At 39.4% G+C, this 23,413-nt stretch overlaps 1 protein-coding gene across 4 annotated transcripts in view; it reads left to right on the top strand.

Moving 5' to 3' along the window:
* The window catches only part of RERE (arginine-glutamic acid dipeptide repeats), a 478,375-nt gene that overhangs the window by 382,374 nt on the left and 72,588 nt on the right, over positions 1–23,413 (top strand). For all 4 annotated transcript variants that reach the window (XM_072608761.1, XM_072608759.1, XM_072608758.1 and 1 more), the window contains one exon: positions 12,833–12,913. In XM_072608761.1, coding sequence (XP_072464862.1) covers positions 12,833–12,913 — 81 coding nt within the window. The remainder of the gene's footprint in view (positions 1–12,832; positions 12,914–23,413) is intronic.

Genomic DNA, 23,413 nt, shown 5'->3' with positions numbered 1-23,413 from the left:
ATGAGGGATTTCATTTATCTCTAGATCTGTGGGAACTTTCTCCCTACCAAAAGAAGAGCAGCTAACACTTTTTTGATTTGCCTTAGTAATAATTTAGCCCTTCAGAAGGTAGAAAAAGCAATGAAGGGAACATCTGTTGACTTTATTTAGCAACAATTTATTTAGTTGTTGAAATAATACAAAGTGGGAAAAATAACCATTCTACTGTAGCATTTGTGATGGAGGAGAAAGATTGGCATATTCTGACATGGGATTAAGATTTTGGAAGAGTAGATTTCAAATGGTTTAGAGTAAAAAGAATTAGGAACTGATGGCCTAGAATTCCGCAGAGGAAATCAGCCTAGAAGAAATATGAAACTCTCAAGAATAAAATTCTGAAGACATAAAAAGAAACAATTCTTATGAGAAGGAAAAAAGGGAGTCTTTCAAAATTGTCAATGTGAACCGTATAAAATTCATCCAGACTTGAAAGACACGTTTAAAAAGGAGAGTGGAAGGATAAGTAATGGAGGGTGAACCGAAAAAAAGTGACCTGGCTCTGTTAAAATAATGCCAGAAATGCTCAAACTGAGTATGAGCTCAGCTTGGAGAACAAAACTTGGGGCAAAAGGGACTTTTTATGCTATTTTGTGGAGAAGCAAAGGATGTACAGGACAGATAAGGGAGATACAAAAGTGATCATGGACAATGGAGAGAAGGTGCAGTGACTCCATTCTCTGGAAAGAATGCTCTTTGCACCCCAGCTGGTATGTGTTAGAGGCAAGATGTGAACCCAGGTTAAGTAATGCACTCATTCCACCACCTAGTTTAGAATACTGAAAGAACTGTTTTTATCTGTTTGTGGATCCACTGTTAGTAAATGATCACTTAAGGTTCTACTGAGTCCCCGATGGCAGAGTGAGAAGCAGTGAGTGGTTGTTGCTGAGAGGGATATTTTTGCTGAAAGGAAGAAAAAGTTCCATAAGGACTAGGCTTGGCCATGTGATGCACAATGGTTGCTTTATATAACCCTTTGCAACCTAAAAACCTCAGAAATAAGAAATTATGTGCCATTTATAGAGTAGCTATGCGTACAAGGACAAGGCCAAAGATGGGAAAAAAACCACCTCATGAAATAAATAACATCAGAAAGTTTACATATTTGGAGCTCTTACTCAGCATCCTTATACCTGTCACCTACTCAGTGTACCAGGTGCAGTGAGCACACACAGACTTGGAATTTAGCCTTTACCTGACCAATCCACTCCCAGAAAAGAAGTAAGTCTCAGATTATTCACAGTCCCTTGAAGCAAAGAGAACATTTGGAAGGAGAAGTCAAGAATACATGAGTAAAGCTAAGAACAGCTAGGAGACCACTAGAAACTAACTTGATTCAACAGAACTAGCTAGATGAGAAAAAAGGGGGAGGGACAGGAACCCAGCAAAGGCCTGTCCTCTCTTCTTGGGAGATTATTCTAGCCAGGTACCAGTACTCACAGGTCCCCTTATTTTACTTCTTTTTTTTCTTCTTCCAATTAACAAGCATTTATTTTCTTTTTCTGCCACTCCATTTGAAAAGGAAAAGCAAAAGCCTTGTAAAGCCTTGCAGATCCCTGCATTTACCATGTGCAGAAATGTTCATCACATTCTCCATAGCAAGTACATTACCTCACAGTCAGGAGATAGATAACATTCTTCATCATCTCTTCTGAAATTGTGGTTGATGATTACATTGATAAGAGTGTACAAGTCTGTAAGTCTTTCAGAGTTGTTCCTCATTACAATGTCATTTTTGTTGTATAACTTTCATTGCTTCTGGTCACTTTACTTTGCATCAGTTCATGTAAATCTTTCAGGTTTCCCTGAAATTATCCCTGTTGTCATCTCTTAGAGCCCAATAGTATTAAATTACATTAATATGCTATAATTTTTTCAACTATTCCCTAATTTTTGAATGCCCCTTAGTTTTTAGTTCTTTGGTACCACCAAAAAAAGCTGCTGTAAATATTTACATGCTCTTCCATTTTATATGACAAAAAGTATTCATTATATCTTTTTGCTTTCTCTTTATCCTGTATTTGGTCCCTTACCCATAAGTTATGAAAGTTATTTCCTTACTCTCCTAATTTGTTTATGACATGAACTTCATATCTAAATCAAGTATATATTTGGAGCTTATCTTAATAGGTAGGCATAATATTGGCATTCTTTAATCAATGGTGGTTGCCTTTTTTCTTGCATCCCTTGCGAAATTTTTCATTTTTCATTCAGGGAATCTGTGAAGCAGTTGAATTGGGGAGAGGAATAGTGCTATCAAAGAGCAAGGAGGGAACTCAGAGTAAGTATCTAGGAACATAAGAAGCTGGAAGACCAGAAGTTTAAAAAAGAATTCTGGAACAATATTCAAATACATACATACATATCCAAACATATTCAGCAGTAGTTAAGCCATGCAGTTAGACTATGAGGGCAGAAGGATAAACAAAGTAAAACCAAAGGAAGTTAATGTATATATTTAGTGCCATATCATTACTTTATAGAGTAGGAATTCCTCGATTTTTTTTTCTCATGGAGGTTGAAGCCTACTTTCTCAGAATACTATTTTTACATGCATGAAGTCAAATAATAAAATTACAAAGGAAACTGATTATGTTGAAATAGTTATCAAAATGCATTTTTTTAAAAGTTCACAAACCCAGGTTAAAAACCCCCTTTATAAACCTAGAAAAAATAATAACTGTTCATCTGGAATTAGAAAATATCAAGTACCTTAATTAAAATAATGAAAAAAGTGGGAAAGAAGAATGCCAAGCAGTACCAGCTATCAAACTATACTGCAAAGCAATAATCATCAAGACAGTTTGGTACTGGTTAAGAAATCATTATAACAAATTTGGTATATAACATACAGAGCCAGATGAACACAGTAACATAATGTTTGATAAACCTAAAGTCCTCAGATCCTGGAATAAAGGACATGATTTGACAATAACTGTTGAGAAAACTGGAAAGTAATCTGGCAAAATTTAGATATAGGTAACATCTAGGGCAGCTTGGGGGCACCAGAATCACAGAGCACTGGGCCTGGAGTCAGTAAGGCCTGAGTTCAAATGTGGCAATGGCAAACCACTCTGTATTTTCACTAAGAAAACCCCAAATGGGGTCACAAAGAGTCAGCCATGACTGAAATGACTCAGCAACAGCAAACATCTTATAGACCACACACCAAGGCAAGCTCCAAATGGATACATAACTTAGGTGATACAGAAAGTTACATCATGAAGTAGAAGAGTAAGGAAAAAATCAGTACCAAATAATGGGTGAAGAGAAATGCAAATTAAAGCGGTTCTGAGGTTCTACTTCACACTACTCAGATTGGCAGAGTTGACTAAAAATAAAAATGACAGATGTTGGTGGGGCAACTGAAAAACAGGCACACTTTTGCACTGTTGGTGCACCTGTGAATTGATTGAGAATTCAGGAAAGCAATTTGGAACTATGCCTCCAAAAGTCTCTACCATTTGAATACCCAGCAATACTAGTATTAGACCTTTAATAGTAGATATGAAAGAAAGAGAAAAAAGATCCACATGTACCGAAAACAAACAAAATTGCAGCTCTTTTGGTAATGACACAAAACTAGAAACTAAGGGAGTGTCCATCAGTTGGGGATTGGCTGAACAAAGTATGGTACATGAATATAATTCATTATTACTATCCTGTAGCTAAAAGGTGAGTTTCAGGGAAACCTGGGAAAATTTGTATGAACTGATAGGGTGAGCAGAGCCAGGAGAACAGTTTACATGAGTTTACAACAGCAATTGCAAAGACAAACAACTCTGAAAGATTTAAGAACCTCTAATCAATGCAGTGACCACCTGTGGGTCCAGAGGGCTTATGATGAAACATGCTGCCTACCTCCTGACAAAACAGAAAAGACTCAGGGTCAAATGAGACATAAGTTTAATTAGTCACTATAGAGAACACCTTTGATAAAATATAAACACTCATTTATGCTATAATAGCTACAATTATAGGCATAGTATTCTGTTTTTAGTAATAAAAAAAGTATATTCTGAAACCAAAAACTAACATTATTTATAATATAGAGATACTATATAAGTTTTTCATTTGAATAGAGGAATAAAACAAGGATTCCCCTTCTCATTGTTACTTGATATAATTTTTTAAATGCTAGGCATAGCAATAAGATGAAAAAAAAAACTAAAGACAGTAAAGACCCCCAAATTATGCTTATTTTTGACAACATGACTGTTTACTTAGAAAACCCCAAGGAATCAGCCAAAAGAATCTCCTGAATACCGTGCTATATTTTTTTTAAAAGTCTAGAAAAATCACCAGGCAAGATCCAGGAGCAAATTATGGTGAAATCCCATGGAAAAATAATACATCAGCTAGCATTTATTGAGTGCCAGGCACTATTCTACACACTAGGATTTTAAGAAAGGAACCTTAGAAGTCACGTAGTACAACTTTCCCATTTTACAAATGGGGAAACTGAGGTATCCAGAGTGGTGAAATGACATATCTTAAATCACAGCTATTAAGTAGTAGAACTAGAATTTAAACCCAAGTCCTCTGACTTCAAAATTCTTCAAGGAGGTCACATTCTAATGAAGGAGACAATAAATATGTATGATTCAATTTTCAATTCAGTAAACATTTATTAAGAGCCTACTATGTGTCAAGCACTGTGCTAAATACTAGGGATACAAATAAGAAAAAGAGACAGTCCCTGTTCTCAAGAAGGGGAAGACAGCACATAAAAGCAAGCTGAAAAGTTTAGGGTAGGGGAGAAAGAACCAACAGGTAGCCTTTGTGGAGGCATATTGTTCAGTGGAGTGTCAAGCCAAGCAGAGCTGCTGATGTGGAATGGAGTTATCAGGAAGATTGCAAGCTCTCTGTAAAAGAAGACTCTTTGAGCTTTTTAGTGCTTTTTTAATTTACAATTTAGTGTTTCCCCCTCCAACTCTGTAGTTATAGGGGAGAAGGCAACTGAGTTAAGAGTGGAGTGAGTATAGAGTATCCAGACCTGAGTCATTCTTTATTCAAACAAGATATGTACTGGACAAATTGGAGAGAATGTCAGAAGAGAGCATTAAGTATTAGGAGAACCAGGAATGGCTTCTTGCAGTATATAGAACTTTAGCTAGGAAACTAGAGATGAGGGACAACATTCCAGGCCTGGAGAAAGACAGTGAAAATGTCCAGGAGAGCATCCTCTGCATAGAACAGCAGGGAGACCGCTGTCTCTGGATCATAGAGTATGTGGAAAGCAGTAAGGTAGAAGAATGCTGGAAAGGTAGGAGAAACCAGATTATGAAGAACTTTGAAGGCCAAAAAGAGGGTTTGGTCCTCGTGATGGGAGGCTGTCCACATGGGAGTGGGGGAGGACAACAAGGGCAGACCAGATCGGTTTTGCTTTCGTTTAAGCTGGAACCCTCCATGAGTAGATAGTGGTTTGTTGAAGTGGATAAAGAGTTTGCCTCAGAGTCAGGAAGACCCAAGTTCAGGTCCAGTCTTTGTGACTCTAGCAAGTCATTTGACTTATCTGTGGTAACTAGCTCTAACTGGCACATCTGCGTTGGGAGAAGGAGTTTCCAGGCTTAGCATTTCATATGCCAATGGAACACTATAATACTCCCTTTTCAACCCCACCTCACCAATATTAAATGAGTAGAATTTTCCAGAGATTTTCTTCTTGGTTTTAGAAGAACAGTGCCATAGCCTGAGTGAAGGCATAAAAGGTAGAAATGACAAGACACCCTTGTCTGAAATGTTTGATTTGGTTTAATGTCCTTCAGCTAACCTTTATTGCTTCCTACACACCAGGCCATTGTGCTAGGGATATAAAAAAATGAAGTCATAGCCCCTCTCTTCGAAGAACTCACAGTCTAATGGAGGAGAAAATATGCAAGCAACTATGTACGAAACCAGCATACACAGGATAAGTTGAAGACAATATCAGAAGGCACTAAAATTAAAAAGGACTTGAATAAAGTGAGACTTTAGCTGAGATTTGAAGGAAGCCAGAAGGCAGAGATGTGAAGAAGGAAAGTTGTGTGTGTGGGCAACAATAAGTGCAAATGCTGGGAATGGGGAGATGGAGTGCCTTGCATGAAGAGGATGTGGAATGTAGTGAGGTGTAAGGCTAGAAGAGTAGGAAGGGATCCAAACTAAGGACTTTTGATCCTGGAAGAGATAGAGATCCCCTAGAATTTGCTGACTATGGCAGTAATATGGTTATACCCATGCTCTAAGAAGACCTATTTGATAGCTCCGAGGAAGATTTTAGAGGCAAGACTGAAAGCTGCTATGATCTCTAAGGGAAATAGTATGAAAGGCCCAGGGCAGAGTCTTGGGGAACTCCCACCTTTCGAGGCTGTGAAGTACATGAATGTCCAATAAAGGTGAATAAAAAGGAACACACAGGTGAGAGGAGAACTAGGACAGAGTGGTGCCTCAAAAGCCTCTAGAAAAGAGCATAACTAGGAAGAGAGAGTGATCCACAATGTCAAAGTCTGTAGAAAGGTTGAGAAGGAGGGCTGAGAAAAGACCATTGGATTGGCAATGAAGAGACTCTTAATAACTTTGGAGAGATTGGTGCTGGTTGAATGATGAAGTCAATAGCCAGGCAAAGAATTAAGAGTATTAAAAAAAGGAACTGGAATCACCTATTGTAGAGGCCCTTCTTCCGGTATGTAACCACAGAAGGATGAGAGATACAGAGTGATAATTAGTGGGGATGAAAAGATTAAGTGAGGAGTTTTTAAGGATGGTGGGCACATGAGCATGTTTGTAGACATTAGGAAAGCAACCAGTAGACAGAGAACATCGAATCTTAATGATAAAGTAGGTATGATGGGGTGCTTAGCTGGAAAAGATGGGATGGAATCACTTGTGCCCTGTCTTCAAAGAACTCACAGTCTAATGTGGGATACAATAAGCAAACACATACGTACAAAAGCAGCATATGCAGACTAAATTGAAGGTAATAACAGCACTAAGATTAAGAAGCACTTGATAATTTGCCTTGGCAAGGAAGAAAGCCACCTCTTCGTGTAAGACAGGAGTTAAGGAAGTTGCAGAACTCATCTGGGTGCTATTGTCATTTGGTCATATCTAACTCTTTGTGACCTCGTGAACACCAATATTGTCCATGGGGTTTTCTTGGCAATTTCCTCCTTCTCCAGAGATTAAGTGACTTGCCTAGGATCACAGAGTTAGTTTCTGAGGCTGGATTTGAACTCAGGTCTTCCTGACTGCAAATCTAGTATTCTTTCCACCCAGATATCTAGTTGCCTCCATCTGGGTAATGTCGATCAGTTAATAGCAAGGATTTATTAAGTGCCCACTATGTGCCAAATAGATAAGCTAGGTGGCACAGTGAATAGAGTGCTGGCTCTAAAAGTCAGAAAGACTTTTCTTCCTGAGTTCAAATTCTCACTTAGCTGTGTGACCTGGGCAAGTCACTTCACCCTGTTTGCCTCAAGTTTCTTTGTAAAATAAACTGGAGGAGGAACTGGCAAACCAGTTCAGTATCTTTGCCAAAAATAAAATAAATCCCCAAATGGGATCACTCCTTGAAAAGACTGAATGACGACCCAAGCTCTGTACAAAGTGCTGAGAATTTAGATAAGAAAAAGAGACAGTCCCTACTTTCAAAGAGCTTGCTATCTAATAGGGGAAGATAGAACACAAAAGGAAGCTGAAGAGGGAGTGGGAGGGAAGTGCTAGACATGAAGACATGGTGTAGAAGTCTCAATGTTCATGCAGTGGGGGTTGAGAAATGAGATATCTGAGCTGAGCCCTCTTCTTAAAATGAGGTTTGGAGTTCAAGTCCCTATCCTCCAATCTGAAAGGCAGTGGGTAATAATGAGGTAGAGTACAGGATGATGGGATTATCCCCATATCCCAAAATCCCAATAATGATGGCCTTCTTGGGATATGGTGAAATCAGAGAAGTCCCAACCAGAATAGTGCAGCCAAGCAAGAAATGACGTGATATGAAATAGGAGGTAAGCCTCTGTGTGATCAGTTGGAAATAATATTGATAAAAGGCAGCTATAATGCAGTGTACTGGATTTGGGTTCGAAGAATTTAATTTTAATCCTTACTCTTTAATCCTCAGTCACTTAATAAAAACTTTATTGATTAATTGTCTGATTGATGAAGCCGAGGGCTGAATTAACCCTCTCCTGCCTCTTTTCCATCCATATTGACCTTTTCACATGCCCTAGTTTTTACATGAAATGAGAATTCCTCTTTATCCTGTCTGTAGTCTATTCATGTATATTTGTTTGTTGTTTCATCCAGTTAGATTGTGATTGCTTTGAGGGCAGGGACTGACTTTTACTACCTCTTCTTGTATCCCTAGCAGTGCAGTGCCTAGTTTAAAAGTATTTTATTTGTCTATTTTATTGGATGATCTTGGACAAGAAATTCAACTATTCTGTGCTTTAATTTCTTTATGTCTGAAAGGGAAACAAAAATATCTGTAATATCTTTCTCACACATCTCTTGTGAGGATTAAATAAGATTATTAATAGAAAATACTTTGTCAACTATAAAGACCAATGTGAATATCAGCTATTATTTTTGTTATTATGTAGGGTCAGGCAACATGGCTTCAAATCCCAAGGTAGGTTGAGTTTTATTCTATAGTTAAGGAACAATCAGAATTTTTTAAGGGGTTTGTGTTGTGAGAGTGTTGGAGAGAGTTTAATTTGATGGAATTGATTTTTTTCATACATTTTATTTTGATTCAAGATGCTTCTCAAGAAACAATCAAATCTTCCCTCATAGTACATTCCCTTGAAAAAATTAGCCAAAACAATTACCAGCTTGATTATTACTGAAAATAAATGGAATTTTCTTGTTTATCTTACCAGCTACTAAGAGAAAGAATATGTATTTTTAACTTTGAAAGTATATCACCCATATCACTGTGGTATTCAACTTGAGTTCTTGTATTTTTTGCTTTTTGTTTTTTTTAAATGTTGTCTTTAATTATATTGTTGTAGTCTTTGTGAATATTCTTATGACTCTTACTCCCTGTCTTTTCAAATAAGGTTTTTTCCATGTTTGCCTGAAGTCTTCAAAATAATAATTCTTTGTGGTGTACTAATATTACATTCATATGTTAAAGTTTGTTCAGCCATTCCCACCATTGGGCATATTACATTTCCATCCTTTACCATAAATACTATATTTCTCCCAAAATATTTCACATATATCACAATTTGGATATTGTTCTACACGTGATACTTTTCAGAAGGAAGTATGGCAGGGTAGAAATGTTGAAATCAGAGTTCTAAGCCTTGACTTTTATCACTTTCTACCTGTATTACCTTGTAATACTAGTTATTGCTACCCATTGTTTACATATATGTATATATATGTGTGTATGTACACACACACACTTTCTGAGTTCAAATATGCCTCAGACATTTATTAGCAGTGTGACACTGGGCAAGTCACTTATCCCTGTTTGCCTCAGTTTCCTTATCTAAAATGAGCTGGAGAAAGGAATAGCAAACCATTCTAGTATCTTTGCCAAGAAAATTACAAATGGGGTCAGGAAGAGAGGAGCATGACTAAATAACGACTGAACGACAAAATACAATCTTGAGCATGCATATGCACACTCACATGTATGTGTGTGTGTGTGTGTGTTTGTATGCATGAACACATACCCACACACGTACCCCATCTCTTCAGGCTTCAGTTTTCTTATTTATAAAGTGAGGACTTGTCCTAAAAAGTTGCTGTTTCCAAACACCTTGGAGTCACAGGGCATAAACGATTTAATAACTTACCTTCCATAATTCCAATTTTTTTTCTAGGATGATTGAAACTCAGCCAGCAGTGAGTTAGCATGCCTATACAGCCCCTCTGTCATTGAATTTTGGCATCTCTTGCCATTTTTGCTAACCTAATGGGTATAATAGTGATACCTTAAAGTTGTTTTTGTTTGCATGTTGCATTATTCATGATTTTGAAATTAGTTCTTTTAAAAAGTATTCATGTCCTTTCACTTGTCTCTCAGGCAGATTTCTGTCAATTTCATATAGATTTTAGATGTTAGACATATCAGATACTCAATACAGAAATTTCCCCCTAATGCAGACCCTTTTTACTCTAGCTGCATTGATTTTATTTATATAAAGACTTTTAAATTTACAAGATAAAAACAATCTCTTTTCAAAATAAAATAGACGGTGCTTTAGGAGGATTAATCTTAAAGTGGTATGCAGTATGGGTTGGCAGTGTGGGTACTTACTAGAGATGAGAAAGCCTGTTAGAAATTTCTTGCATAAGAGCCTGAATTGGGGTTCTGATTGTTGGAATGAAAAGCTAGGCATGGTTTGGAGAGACATTTTGAAAGACAAATAAATAGACAAGATTTTGTGACTGATTTAGTTTGGAAAAGTGAATAGAGGATGAAAAGGGCGGAATTATAGACGGGTGTGACTTTGAGCCTATTATTAAAACAACAACTATGTGGTGAGCTCTTTGAGGTCCTTTTCTTTTATCCCACACAGGGCTAAATACACAATTGGTATTCAGTTTAACCTTGATGATTTCAGAAGACAGTCAGTTTTGATGATAGTTTTTAAATTGCCTTAAAACTTTTACCCCCTTCTCAAGTTTTGCTCCCTTCCTGCAAATTTTTTTTTCCTGCAGCTTTATTGTGTTCCCTGCTCAGGGTAGGTGCCCTCCCCTCCCTCCCCTACTGAATATGAATTATATTGAAAGTGGAAGTAATTTCTACCTCTATAGGGAGTCTACTTGGACATTCAAAACTTTGGATAATGGTGTTCCAGTTGGATCAGTTTTACAACTGAAGACCAAGTTTTCTTAGTTCTAGGCTGGCCTAGCATGGATCTATGGGGTCTTAAATGAACGAATTAACGAGAAGACATTAAGTGCTTACTATGTGCCTTGGCACAGGAAATACAAATACAAAAGAAAGCCTTCAAAGTCCTTATGTTCTAGAGACTCACCTTGGGAAGAAGGTGGTTAGGTACATATGTTTTGGTCTGGAAAGTCACAGGGGGATGGTGTACAGAGTGGTAGGATTAGTTGATTGACATGCCATATCCAGCTACAAAGGTCGTGTTATCTGATGGTAGTTTTCAAAACAGGAGATGTGAAGTGGGTGTAGGGTGGGGGAATGACCAAAGTGAGGAGCTTATTCCAGAGTTCAGAGCCAGTCGAATGGGGGTGGGTGGTAGGGAGAAGCTTAGAATTAAAGTGCTGGGGGCATAAAGGAGGAGGGGGTGTCCTTTCAAAGAGCTTCACAACCATGAAGAATTTTTTTTCAACTGGGAAGTCTCAGGAACAATTGGGGGAATTGGGAAGGACTCCCAGACTTGGGGAACTGTGGTTGGAGTTGGTTAAAGGTAGTTTTCTTGCCGATCACATCGGAGATGCGCTAGTCCTGTTTTCCACTAGACTAATACTATTCGCAAGTGGAGCCCAGCAAGGAAGCAATCTTTTATCTTCCTCATTTAGGGAAACGACTGTACTTCAAAGGGTAGATGAAGGCCCATCAGAAATTCGGATGATCCTTTTCCAAAGCACCTGTTGGGGGACAGGGCTTTTCTTTCCTCTTCGTTATAAGGGGAAAATGAGGCTAAAGTGACAGAGTTATGAAGAGAAATGACCTCCATCCTGGTGCCACATTCCCTGATGACTACTGTTGATTCCCCATTTCTTACAGTTTCCCCTGTGGTGGTAAATTGGATTAGGATGGGGCTCGGGGATCCAGGCCACCTTTTGCAGGGAGCTGGTTGACTGTCTTGGAGCAGCCCAGCCCAGCCCTGCCCAGCCCTGCCCAGCCGGGATCACATGCTAAGCAGCCGCTGCCGCCACCTCCAAGCCTCCTCCTCCCCTTTCCTCCTCTTCCTCCCTCCCCTTTGTAGTGTCAGAGCCCCCAGTGACAAGCGGGTTTGGTTTACCACCGCAGTGGCAGTGGCGGCGGCGACTGCTCCCCACCTCTGGAGACTTGCGTAGGGCACCTGGCTGGACTTACCTGTGACTGGGGGAGGGGGTTGGAGGGAGGGAGGGGTAGGGGCCTTCCTTCCTCCCTCTCTCCTGCCATCCCTCCTCTCTTCCGTTCTCCCTCCCTCTTTCCATTTGCTGCCTGCAAAAGATGGGAAGCGTTCCGCGAGAGGTGCAGCCCCCGCTTGCCCCCTTCTGCCCACCCTGCACGGGCCCTCAGGGAGCTGGCCAGGGAGAGAGGGCTGGGGTGCCCGGGGGGCAGACCCCAAGCCCTGCAGGGGGCCCTGGGAGAGGGAGCTGCTCCGGGCAGCTTCGCTGGGCTGAGTTCCTCTCCAGCTCTGGGGAGCCCAGATGGAGGAAAGTCCCCGGGCCACCGATCTGCACGGACCGCCTGCTCCCTCTCCTTGAAGAAGACCCCCTCTCCGTGGGAAGCAGCTTGCTTCCGCTTTGCCTTGGTGAAAGGCGGAGAGCATTTGTGCTGCCGACCCCTCTGAGAAACAAACGCGAGCCCCGGGGCTCGGAGCAGGCCGATCGTGGGGAGCTGTGAACGCCCCAAGTTTCCTCCCGCAGCGCCAATGCCCGACGTCGCTTGTGAGCCGTTGCTGGTGTTGGGGTGAAGGCTTTCCTGATCCCCGTTCCATGCTGGCCGGTCCCAGTCCCTGGAGGAGGGGGGACCCCTGCTGCCCTCGCCAGCCGGAACCTTTTATTCCTTTTATTGTGCTGAGTAAAAGGATTTTTGCTTTGCTGACATCTTGTTTGATTTTTGTTGTTGCTTTTATTTTCATTTTAAAAAATTTTTACATCTCATTTGTTTGTTTTAATGCAGAAACGCTTCATTAAAGGGCTCCGACAGTACGGCAAGAACTTCTTTAGGATCCGCAAGGAGCTGCTTCCCAATAAGGAAACGGTGAGTGAGTAACAAGGGGCTCGGCGAGGGGAGGGGGGACGTTTGGGGGGGCTGGAGGTGATCCATGTGGGCGGGGGATTGGAGTGCTGCTGGCCTTGGTGGGGGCAGAGGCTCAGGGCTTGGTGTTGTGTGCAGTTGGGGGTGGGAGCTGGGGGGCAGGGTGGCTCGGCGCCCTAGGTTGTGGCTCTCCTCTTCTGCTGCCTTTCACCCTTGGATCCGACTAAGAAATTGTTTGTCTTAACCCTGGACTGTGTTTAAAGCAGGCCACCGGAAAAAGAGAGCTCTTACTAACATAATGATTCTCCTTTAAAAAACATCAACTTTTGCCTTTATATCATAAACCTAGGCAGCAAGTGGTTTAATAAAATGAATCAATACTTATATCCTTGAAGAAAATAAAGTTATTTTGTAATCGTAAGAAGTGGCCTTTGGGAAGGAGAGGGCTACTAAGTGTTGTGGAATTCAGATCTAATTTTAAATAAAGTCGATGAGGTAGGATAATTTACTTATATCACTGTTTAAATTTAGTAATTAGCAAAAGCCTAAAACAAAACTAAACAAAACAGAATTACGAGGAGGCTCATAATTACACAAATTGTAAATTCATGTTCAATTCTGCTGGTTATTGCTGGTTATTCTATGAAATGTTGCCCTGGTGTGGGGAGTTCTTTTAACTCTTTAGCATCCCTGCCTGGAAAGACTGTTCTTTCCATCAGATTTTATCTTATAATTTCGTGGAGCTGGGCATCAGTTCACCTCCCATTCTTGTCAAACACTGAGGTAGGAGGGCTTGTTGGGAATAAAAATGTTCTGTACTTCTTCAAAATGCAGTTACATAAAGGAAATGCCAGGAGAAATCAAGCATTGTTTTACACATCATTGCCTGCCCTCCCTCAAAGCTTGTGCAGGTGGTATCTCCTTATGGGTGAAGGCCTTTCTGTGTAACCCAGGAAGGAGAGGGGTACAGTGCTTGGTAAGATCGAACCTCTAGTCTCTTTGCCTGGAGTCTCTTTTTATACAGTATGTCAATGTCAAAATTACTAATGGATTGATGGCTGGAAAAAAAAAAAGCATTTGGTATGAGAATTTAGCCATAAGATAGTTGATTATTATTTAATTTTTTTTTTACATAGCTTTTGATCTGTTTAATTTCATTTCTCCTCCATCCTGCCGTATATAATGGACCCTCTTTGACCATACATAGAATCTGATTTACTCAGCTTATACAGGTAATAAATAGTAGAGCTAGGGCTCTTTTTTTTCTTTTTCTAGCACACTGCCCTGTTGTCAAACCAGTGATCTCATATGTGGCAGTATCAACAAAAGAATGAGGATGCTTTATTGAGGTTCAAAGCCTAGAAGTGTCTATTTTGGTAGTTGGTATTAATCAGGGGATAAATTGTGAGATCATGGAATTTTAGCATTAAAAGAGACCTCTGGAGAGCATATGGTTCACTACGTTTTAGAGATGAGTGTACTGAGACTACAGAGGTTAAATGTTTATCCAAAGTTTTAGAACTGTTTAGTGATAATCGAGATTATAACCTAAATCCCTTGATTCCCAGGAGGAGCCTTTCCACCCTGCCAAATTATACTCTGAATATTGCTATTTTGTGTATTTCTGAAAATAGGGAAAAGGAAGGGAACAAGTATTTTTGTAGCACCTACTGTATGTCAGGCCCTGTGCTAATCACTTTTTACAAATATTCTCTCTTTTGATGCTCCCACCCTTTGAGGTAGAGGCAAACAGAAGTTAAGTTACTTTGCCCAAGGTTGCACAGTTTGGTCTGAGGCCAAATTTGAGCTCAGGTCTTCTTTACTGCAGGCTCAGTGCTCTATCCTCTGCATTCCCACCTGCCTCTGTCACATGTCCAGAAGAGGTGACAAAAAGACTAGAATCAGAATCATTGTCTAAGTCTGTGGCCCTAGCTCTCAGTCTGGCACTGCTTCTAGCTTATAAGCCCTGTGACTTTGGGGCAAGTCATTTAACTACTTTGTGCCTCGATTTCCTTAATTTCTTTAATATGGAAAAAATGCTTTGCAAATGAAGTTTTTAAAAGGGAACCTAGAATCTTAATCCTATACAGGGCAGTATCATCACTTTATTTCTTAAAATCTCACCAGAACTGTTGAACTGGAGCAATTGTTAATGTGGAAGAGAATGTAAAATTTGGCCTTTCTGCCAGTTTCAGCTGTTTGAAGTTTGAAATAACTTTATAATGAGTGAATCGGAGTCTGTATGTTTGTGATTAGCAGTAGTATAAGAGAAGCGTCCATTAAGGTGTACTGAGGTCTGATTCATCAAGATTTATGTTCTACTGGAAGAAGCTTTGTATTAAGAGCCTGAATAAGTGCTGTAAAGTTCTTGTTCTGGCTTGGTGACTCTGAACAGGTCCCCTAACCAAGTAGTGCCTCAGCTTCCTCCTCTGTAAGATGGGGACAATAAGGACTTTTGCTTGCTTGCTTGGTAAAATTGATGAGATTGTATTAAGTAACCACCAAGATCACTTTTGGGGGATCCCCCCCTAAGCTCCTAGGTCCCTGTGTCTCTACGGTATACAATACACTTCTGAGTGAATATCAGATCAGGTGTAGCATGCACTCCATGCAGGCAAACTATTACTTCTGAATTTGAATTTGGGGATACTGCATAGTGTAGAGAAAAAAGGGAAAAGTGATACAGGATCTCTAGTATTAACTAAAATTTTAGTAACGTGATATAACAACAATTTCAAGAGCTATTAATGTATTCTTTGGAAGCTAGTGTTACCTACCTTGATGTAAGTGGAATAATCTTCAACCTAGAAAAGTTTGCTTATCCCACTTAGGATTATAGATTTAGAGCTGGAAGGGGACCTTCTTAGTACTAGAAATATAGAACTTTCCCATTTTACAGATGGGGAAACTGAGGTATCCAGGGTGATAAAGTAACTTATCTTAGGTCACAGCTATTAGGTGGTAGGACTAGAAGTTAAACCTAAGTCCTCTGACTTCAGTATCCAGGGCACTTTCCACTGTGCCACACTTCATCTTTTGGCTTTTGGCAGTCCCCTGCTCTTGACTGATGAATGACTTAATAAATAGCTCCACCTTCTGCTCCTCCTCCCCCCATGTTCATTTAGTCTTCTGGTGACTGAATAAGAGCATGATGACAAGATTCCTCACTGAAGCCTGTCCTCTTAGTCTTTCTTCACATCCTTCTTAATGTAGAATTTAATCATTTTTCAAACCTCTCTATTGTACACATCTTTTGGCCATATCAGGCATTACCTCAGTTTTCTTTATAGCAGCAAGCAACCTTCAGGTTTACAATCTCTTCACCTCAATATGGTTGTTGAAAGGAGAAGCAAAGATAAATTTGGAAGAACTTTTGCAGTTTTGTTTTGTTTTTTTTAAGGCAGGAGGGAGAAGAATGAGAGAGACAGAGAGATGGAGATGTGTGTACCTGGCATCCCAAAGGTCTTACTGTAGTCTTGAGCTTTTAGCACCTTAAAACTGCCCTTAGACTTTGGGAAGATTCTGTTGTTGTATAACATTGTTGGTTCCTTATAAATATTCCTGTTACAGAGGCAGCTTAATGTGGAGAGGAGGCTGACCTTTGGCTGGCAGGTCATTTAACCTCCCAGTGCCCCAGGCAACTTCCTTATGTCTTTAAGTTGCAAAAGTAGTTGCTGATCTGCCCTGGTGGTAGCAATATGTTCATAGGGGTTCCCTCTATCTATGAAATCATAGGTCTGGACTCAAAAAACCCTGCTGTAGATCTCTGCAGAATTCTGCCTTGAATATGGTGAGCGTTGTGGTAGACTGTAAGCATCCTCACCTCCAGGCACCATCTTTCTTTCTCTGTTTGTCAGTACACCCCAGCTAATCATTCACAGCCCACAAGAGGGAGGACAAAGGTTATTTCTCTCTTGGTTCAGGAGAAGAAGGAAATTTGTAGGCAGCCAGCTTTGCTTATTTAAGAACTTGCGTATGAGTAAATTTCTTTTACAAGATTACTTATTAAAGGCACACCCCTTTCTCACACTAAAATCTTCAGTTTTCTAGATACTTTCAACATTTTTCTTTGTTAGAATCACTTCCCAATAATTTGAAATATCAGAAGGGTATAGCAGACAACTGAAAATCCTGCCGTCTGAGATGGAGGGTCAACAGACCTGCGTGCTGTTCTTGTCCTTGTAGACAACCATAGTATTTTGTGACATCTCTGTGGGCTTCAGGCATCTCCTTTGTGCTCGACTGATCAGATCCTGTCAAAAGCTGGGAAATTACTTTGTTCCCCAGAGTGCCCATTCTAGCATTTGTTGACCTCAGCATGTGAAAAAGGAAATGGTAGTGTCACAAGAGCCAGTAGCTCTTTGGCCCTGGTGTACACGAGGCCTCAGTTGTTCCTCTGAGATTATACTACCACAAACAAAAATCAACATACGAAAGGGACTGAGCGGGGCTCAAAATATGGTACTTTAATTTGTTGAGTGTTCCTTTTTGGCTTTGTCTTCTATTCTTTCTAAAACACTAAAGGATATGGAAAGAAATGCCAATCCATTAGGATGTCTTGAAGCTCTGGTGAGGAAGCCTCTACTGTTACTAGCTCATTTTGATGTGGGGATATCTGAGAGGTTCCTGGGCAGGATGTGCATGCCCAGTTGTCTTACTCTTTTTTAGGTTTCTGTATTGGTTTCATAGGAACTAAAACCTGGCTCTTCTGAGATGCCGCCTGCTGAAATGGGAATGCTGGCCTTGATTAAGGAAAACCAACATAGTTCTGGAGGTTTTAGTTGAATTGGTATTATGTTAACCTCATCATACCCAAGAGAATATATGCAAGTAAAATCTCATGTAAGGCCTTTAGCATTGTGGTTGTGTATATGTTGAGTCTTTGTCTTTTTCCTTATCCTTTTCTCAACAATCTTTCTCTTGACTTCTGTCTCTCAGTCTCTTACACTTGCACTCTCTCATATCTCTTCTTTCATTCTTCTCAATACATGTATGAGGTAGACAAAGGGCATTTAATTTTTTGTTGTTGTTAAATGTAGAAATCTTGGCAGAGCATTCCAGGTTTACTTTAGTTATTTAGTTACATATTTAGTTATTCTCTCCAGAATAACTTGCTTGGCCCAAACCACATCAGAGGCCATAATGTTAAGTGCATTTGTATAAATCAAAATGAATGTCCTGTGAGCGGTGCTTCTGAACAAGAGATTGGGAATTAATTCCCTTGGGTTTTGCTTCAAACTCTGCCATGGATTCACATTTGGACTTTACATTATTTACACACTGATTTTTGATTAGTTTACTTTCCTGCAAAAATAGGACTATTACTGCTGTCATTTTTGGATTATTTGCTTTGGAACATACACGAATAATCCAAAAGAGTAGATAATCCCTAAATCATTTTTGTTTGGCTTGAAATGAATTATAGTTTGTCAAAAATTGGTGAAAATAGATCCCAATAGCATTCATTCATCTCCAGAAATTCCTCTAGAAACTCTAAGATTTTCAGTATCTGGCATTTGGATTTCAAAAATAAAGTAAGTCTTGGTTTGCGTGTAAGTTATATTCTCCATTGATCAAATTGTATGGACATTAGACAACGAATACTTACTCTGTGGGTTGGCCTCATAGTCTTTGTCTTGGAAACAAACAAGGTTTAAAAAAAAGACAAATATCTCTGCCTTTTGGCTTATTTAGAATAAGGCAGTGTCATGAAACCAATACTCTTAGTCTCTGGAGGGATACAGGAGGAGGAGAGAGCAGACATGCCCTTGAACCTTTCCTGCCCTTTGCTCTCATTTGGGTAGCACCTAGCACAGCAGCACTGAGGATGGAGTTATCTGTGGCCTGAGATGAACTCTACTGTAAAGCCCTTCTGCTTTCAGACTTAAGGCATCTATCTGTAGGCAGTGCTCATTCTTTCTGAAAAGCCAAATTAGTGGGTTATGAAGACATAAATCTCACTTTCATTTTGACTTTTTCCATTGAAAATGTATCTTTCTGTCGCTTGCCTCCTTTCTTTGTAGATGTGGGAGACCATGAGTGTGGAAAACCACAGATAATGTAGAGCTTGGTTAATGTGCTGATTAGTTTTTTCTGAAATGTTTTTCCCCTCTTCTTTATTTTATTTTTTGTTAAAAGGATGTCAGTCTGGGAGGAGGAACAGAAAGGAGAAATTGGGAAATGAAGGCGATGCAAATATAAAATATATCAATAAAGTTTCATTTTTAAAAGTAAGAAAAATGGCTTTACTTAGCATTTGATTGTTGGATGGAACAGTTACCAAGAATTCAGTGAAATGATAACTTTTTTTAGTGGTTGTAAATCAGAGTTAAAAGACTGCCAAGGATCTGAGATTTAAAATTTCAACTCAGGAAACAACATGAAAATCAACCACCTGTGTTTTAGTCATATTTCTGGCAATGTAGTTTCTGAAATATGTACCTAACTACTGAATATGCATTGTTCTTTTCTTTAGGCAAAATAGCTCTTTCAGGCAGCAAATTCCTTTAGTAAGAGATGAATTCTATTGGGAAACAACCCAAAGACTAACTAAGCCAAGTTCTGTTAATATTAGGAGGCAGGATGGCTCCAGTGTGAGGCTGCAGAATGAAGTTTTATATAACTTTGGATTGTGGTTTTAGATAAACAATCTTAATTCTGGCTTCAGCAATGCTAAATCTCATGTTACCTAATCTACAGTATGGGATTCCTGAACAGGTGGGTGATTTGAAGAGCTGATGTCTTATATTAGTGGCATAGCACTGGAGAAGGTCATTGGACTTAAAACTCAGACCTCTCCTGCCAAAACTGCCTACGGCTTTGCTAAGCAGTGCAGCACATTTAGAAGCAAAGTCCGGTGGATTCTTTCATCCTCTTTACTCTCTTGATATAAATTTTCATGAGCAACAGTGGAGTTTCTTAACATAACTTCTTCTTTTCCTTGGCCCCCAGTGTTTTGGTTGCACATTGAAATCACTACCATCATCTTGAACTCTGACCTAGAGGCTTGATATGTGACATAACCAGGATAAAACTGTCTTGCTTTCTTTAAGGGAGCATATTATTTTGAATGATGCTCTTCTCCTAAATGAGGTGATGGTGGTGGCTGCACCAGCATAATAATTGACATTTTTATATTGTTTTAAAGAGTGCAAAGTGCTTTACATATATATGTATGTATGTATGTATGTATATAGTTTCATCAGATTTTATAGGATCATAGATTTTAGAGGTAAAAGGGACCTAAAGGGCCTTCAGATCCAACCCCTTCATTTGACACATGAGGAAACAGTGAGGTTAAGTGATTTTTTTTCCAGAGTCATTTGAATGATCAGTGTCAGGGGTGGGATTTGAACTCAGGTATTCTGACTCCAAGTCCATGGTTTTATTAACCACTAAACTGTAGCCACTCATAACAAACCCTGTGAGGTAGATACTACAGACAGCAACTACTGAGGTTCAGATATGTCATATGACTTGCTGGGGTGATTTGAAATTAGAGGATTTTGGTTACATGTTATCTATGTCATCTGGAACTTAGGAAACAGATTTAATTTAGCTTTAATTCTCTAACAGGTCTTAGAGGTGATGAAGTTGAAACCTTTCAAGAGGGTAGTGAGTGACCTAAGGTGATGAATAGCACAATTGGGATTTAGGCCAAGTACTTCCAGTTTCAGATCCAGGGTACTTTCCATCATCTCATCCTGCCTTCACTTCTTTTTCTGACCCTTTGTTTCTTCACCTGTAAAGTGAGAGAATCGGAGTGGATGGTCTGTGGACTTTCTCCACCTCTAAATCTGATCTGTCCTATTACCTGCAGTCTTGTGTTGGTACAGGGTTTCTTGACTATAATTTCTTTCATTGGCTCCATTTTAAGAAACTGTATAAGCACTTTAAAGGGCTATCAGATTGGGGGAGGGGCAGGGAACAAGGAAGGAGAAAGCATTTATACCTTTTCTTTTCCTTAATAAATTGGTCCAGCACTGATACAGACAGAGCTGCAATTTTACATGAGAAATACAAATGGCTGCCAACATAAACAGGCACTACTTCTTGGCAGCAAGAAGAGCTGTCCTATAGCCATTATGGCATAGAAGGCTTATTTCTGTTCAACACAGGAACTAGACTTGTCTGTTAAATCTAGCCTAAAACCCATTGTTGGTTATCCTAAAGAATCACCTACTTGCTTTGGGTGTACTTGGAAGCAAGGACAACCAGGGGAAAAGGTTTGAAAACCCAACTGGGCAATTTTCATAACAGAAATACTTAGTGTGGTTATTGGATGTTGGAAGAGGCTGCATCTGGGGGAGGGAGGAGCCTGGTTTTTATTTACAACTTTGTAGCTTATTTAGTTGACTAGGCCTCACTATCTGATCTTCTAAAAACTATGCCCTCTTACAACATCACAGACTTTCTTTGTATCAGAAATAGTGTAGCTGAGAAAGTAATTTACATTTGAAATGCTTAACCTCTAGAAACTATACTCAAGTGAAGAACACTGTGAACTTTTTAAGTAGTATTGAGCATAAAGCTGTTTACAAGAAGGAGATATTTATTTACTGTTGGTCTTCAACAACCTGTATTCCTAATGATTTGTCTGGATTGTGGATATCCATATTGCTTGTAGAATGGAGACATTTATGGCTGTTAGGCCTATACAGACTGCCTCTTTATAGGGTAGTAAAACAAATGGAAGGGTTGAAATGGTCTTTAAAGAGAATTATAAGTTGTGATTACTTTCATGCTATTCGGTATATTTATCCGGTAAGTGCTCAGTCAACATTTTATATCATAAATAAGTGATTTTCAACTTTTTAAACTCCATAGAACTATTTCTACTTTCAAGTGCTAATCATGTTCTTTAGAAGTACACACATGTATGACTAAAATATTGCTCTTAAAGGATATATATGTATGTGCATACACATATTTTATGGAACTTAGCTTTAAAAAATTTTTTGCCTAAAAATCTCCCAAAAAGGCTTACTTGTATACTGATCCTAAGTAATTAGTATTTTATCTTAAATGATGGCACTCGATAATGGTGTTGAGTAAACCACAAATTACTGTGCCTAAGGAGGTTTTTTGTTTGTTTGTTTTTTAAATATTCTGACCTAGTTATCTAGTAGTAAACATGCCCTGGTTTCTGTGACCTCAAGAGAAGCCCCTGTCTATTACAGGTAACTTTCCTGGGGTAAAGGCATTGAGCAGCCCCACTGGCCCAGTTTTCTTATAGTTTATTTCTTCTCTCAGTTTTCTTATTCCCTGGAGGCCCTTGTCATATCTCTCTCCTTTGGCAATATGTTGCCAATGGGAGTCTTTTTTAGTCTGACATGCTTCTACTCTAAGTATCTAGGTTATGGCTTTGTGGTCTCCAAAGCACCAGTATTATAGAAAGGAGCTGCAAAACACCTGTTTATTTTAAACTTTTGGTCATTTTCTGGATACCAAGTGTCTTGTCCTTTATATTCTTTATCTCTATAAAAGATCCATGTATAGGTGTGTGGTTTTTTTTCTTGAGGTTTGATTCGCCATAAATTGAGCTAGAGCATTGTAGTTTATTTGTGTGATAGCTGCCATGTAAGAGTTTTAACTTTAGTTGTATTCTTTGGATTCAGGTCCATGCCATCTCAATCCATGTTCCTGGTTAACATAGGGGATTCTGTCTTATATGTCTTTGAATTTCCAGTAGTCCCTTGGTAGTATTGTAGGTATTCTGACAATGACTACAATCTAACAGTGACACCCCAAGTGAGACACAACCTTTCCAAGACTGAGTCCTTATCCCTAAAATGAATGTGATGTTTAACCTAGAATTACTATAAAGTGAGATAATGCCTATAAAAACATTTTGCAAATTGATATGTGAAAGTAATTGGGAGTGGAGGGGGTGAGTGAATGGCATGATATGTGCAATTAGGAGCCCTGTGGATGGGCTTGGACCCCTTGGTTTTCAAGGCAAATTCTCTGTTTTGGGATTTTTTTTCTGTGAGTTGATTGTCTTTTCTGTAACTTAGTCTGCTAAAATGATGCTTTTTTGAAAGCATTTGAACTTTTGACTGTGCCATAGGCTGCTTGTTTACATAATGCTCAGAAAAGCCTTGTTAGCAACAGCGTCCCGAGAAAGAACTAGGGCGCATGGGCATATGGTGCCAACGTTGGACTTTCCTGTTCTCTTTATTGTGGCCAGAATATCAGGTATATCTTTTGTGCCACAGTTCTGTCTTCTAAGTTACTTATAAGATTGAGATCCATTGTTTATTTTTCTCAGCAGGTTTAGTGAAGTGAGGATAACATATTGTTATCAACAATAGGCAGCCATTAGCCAACTGCAACTTGTTTTCAGGATGACCAGTGAAGTAAATCTTTAGTGTAAAAGATGCCCACTGAAGATGTGAGCTAAGGGAACTCTGTTATGTTTTCAGTGGTTCTGGCAGTATTTACATGACCATTTATGGATTTCCTCCCCTTTCCATCTGCTAGAAATTTATCCTCTTAGGCAGT

Source organism: Notamacropus eugenii, chromosome 5 (genome assembly GCF_028372415.1).
Source record: "Notamacropus eugenii isolate mMacEug1 chromosome 5, mMacEug1.pri_v2, whole genome shotgun sequence".
Classification (NCBI taxonomy): domain Eukaryota; kingdom Metazoa; phylum Chordata; class Mammalia; order Diprotodontia; family Macropodidae; genus Notamacropus; species Notamacropus eugenii.
The sequence above is the reverse complement of the archived record's forward strand: the minus strand, read 5'-3'. Positions and strand labels throughout refer to the sequence as shown.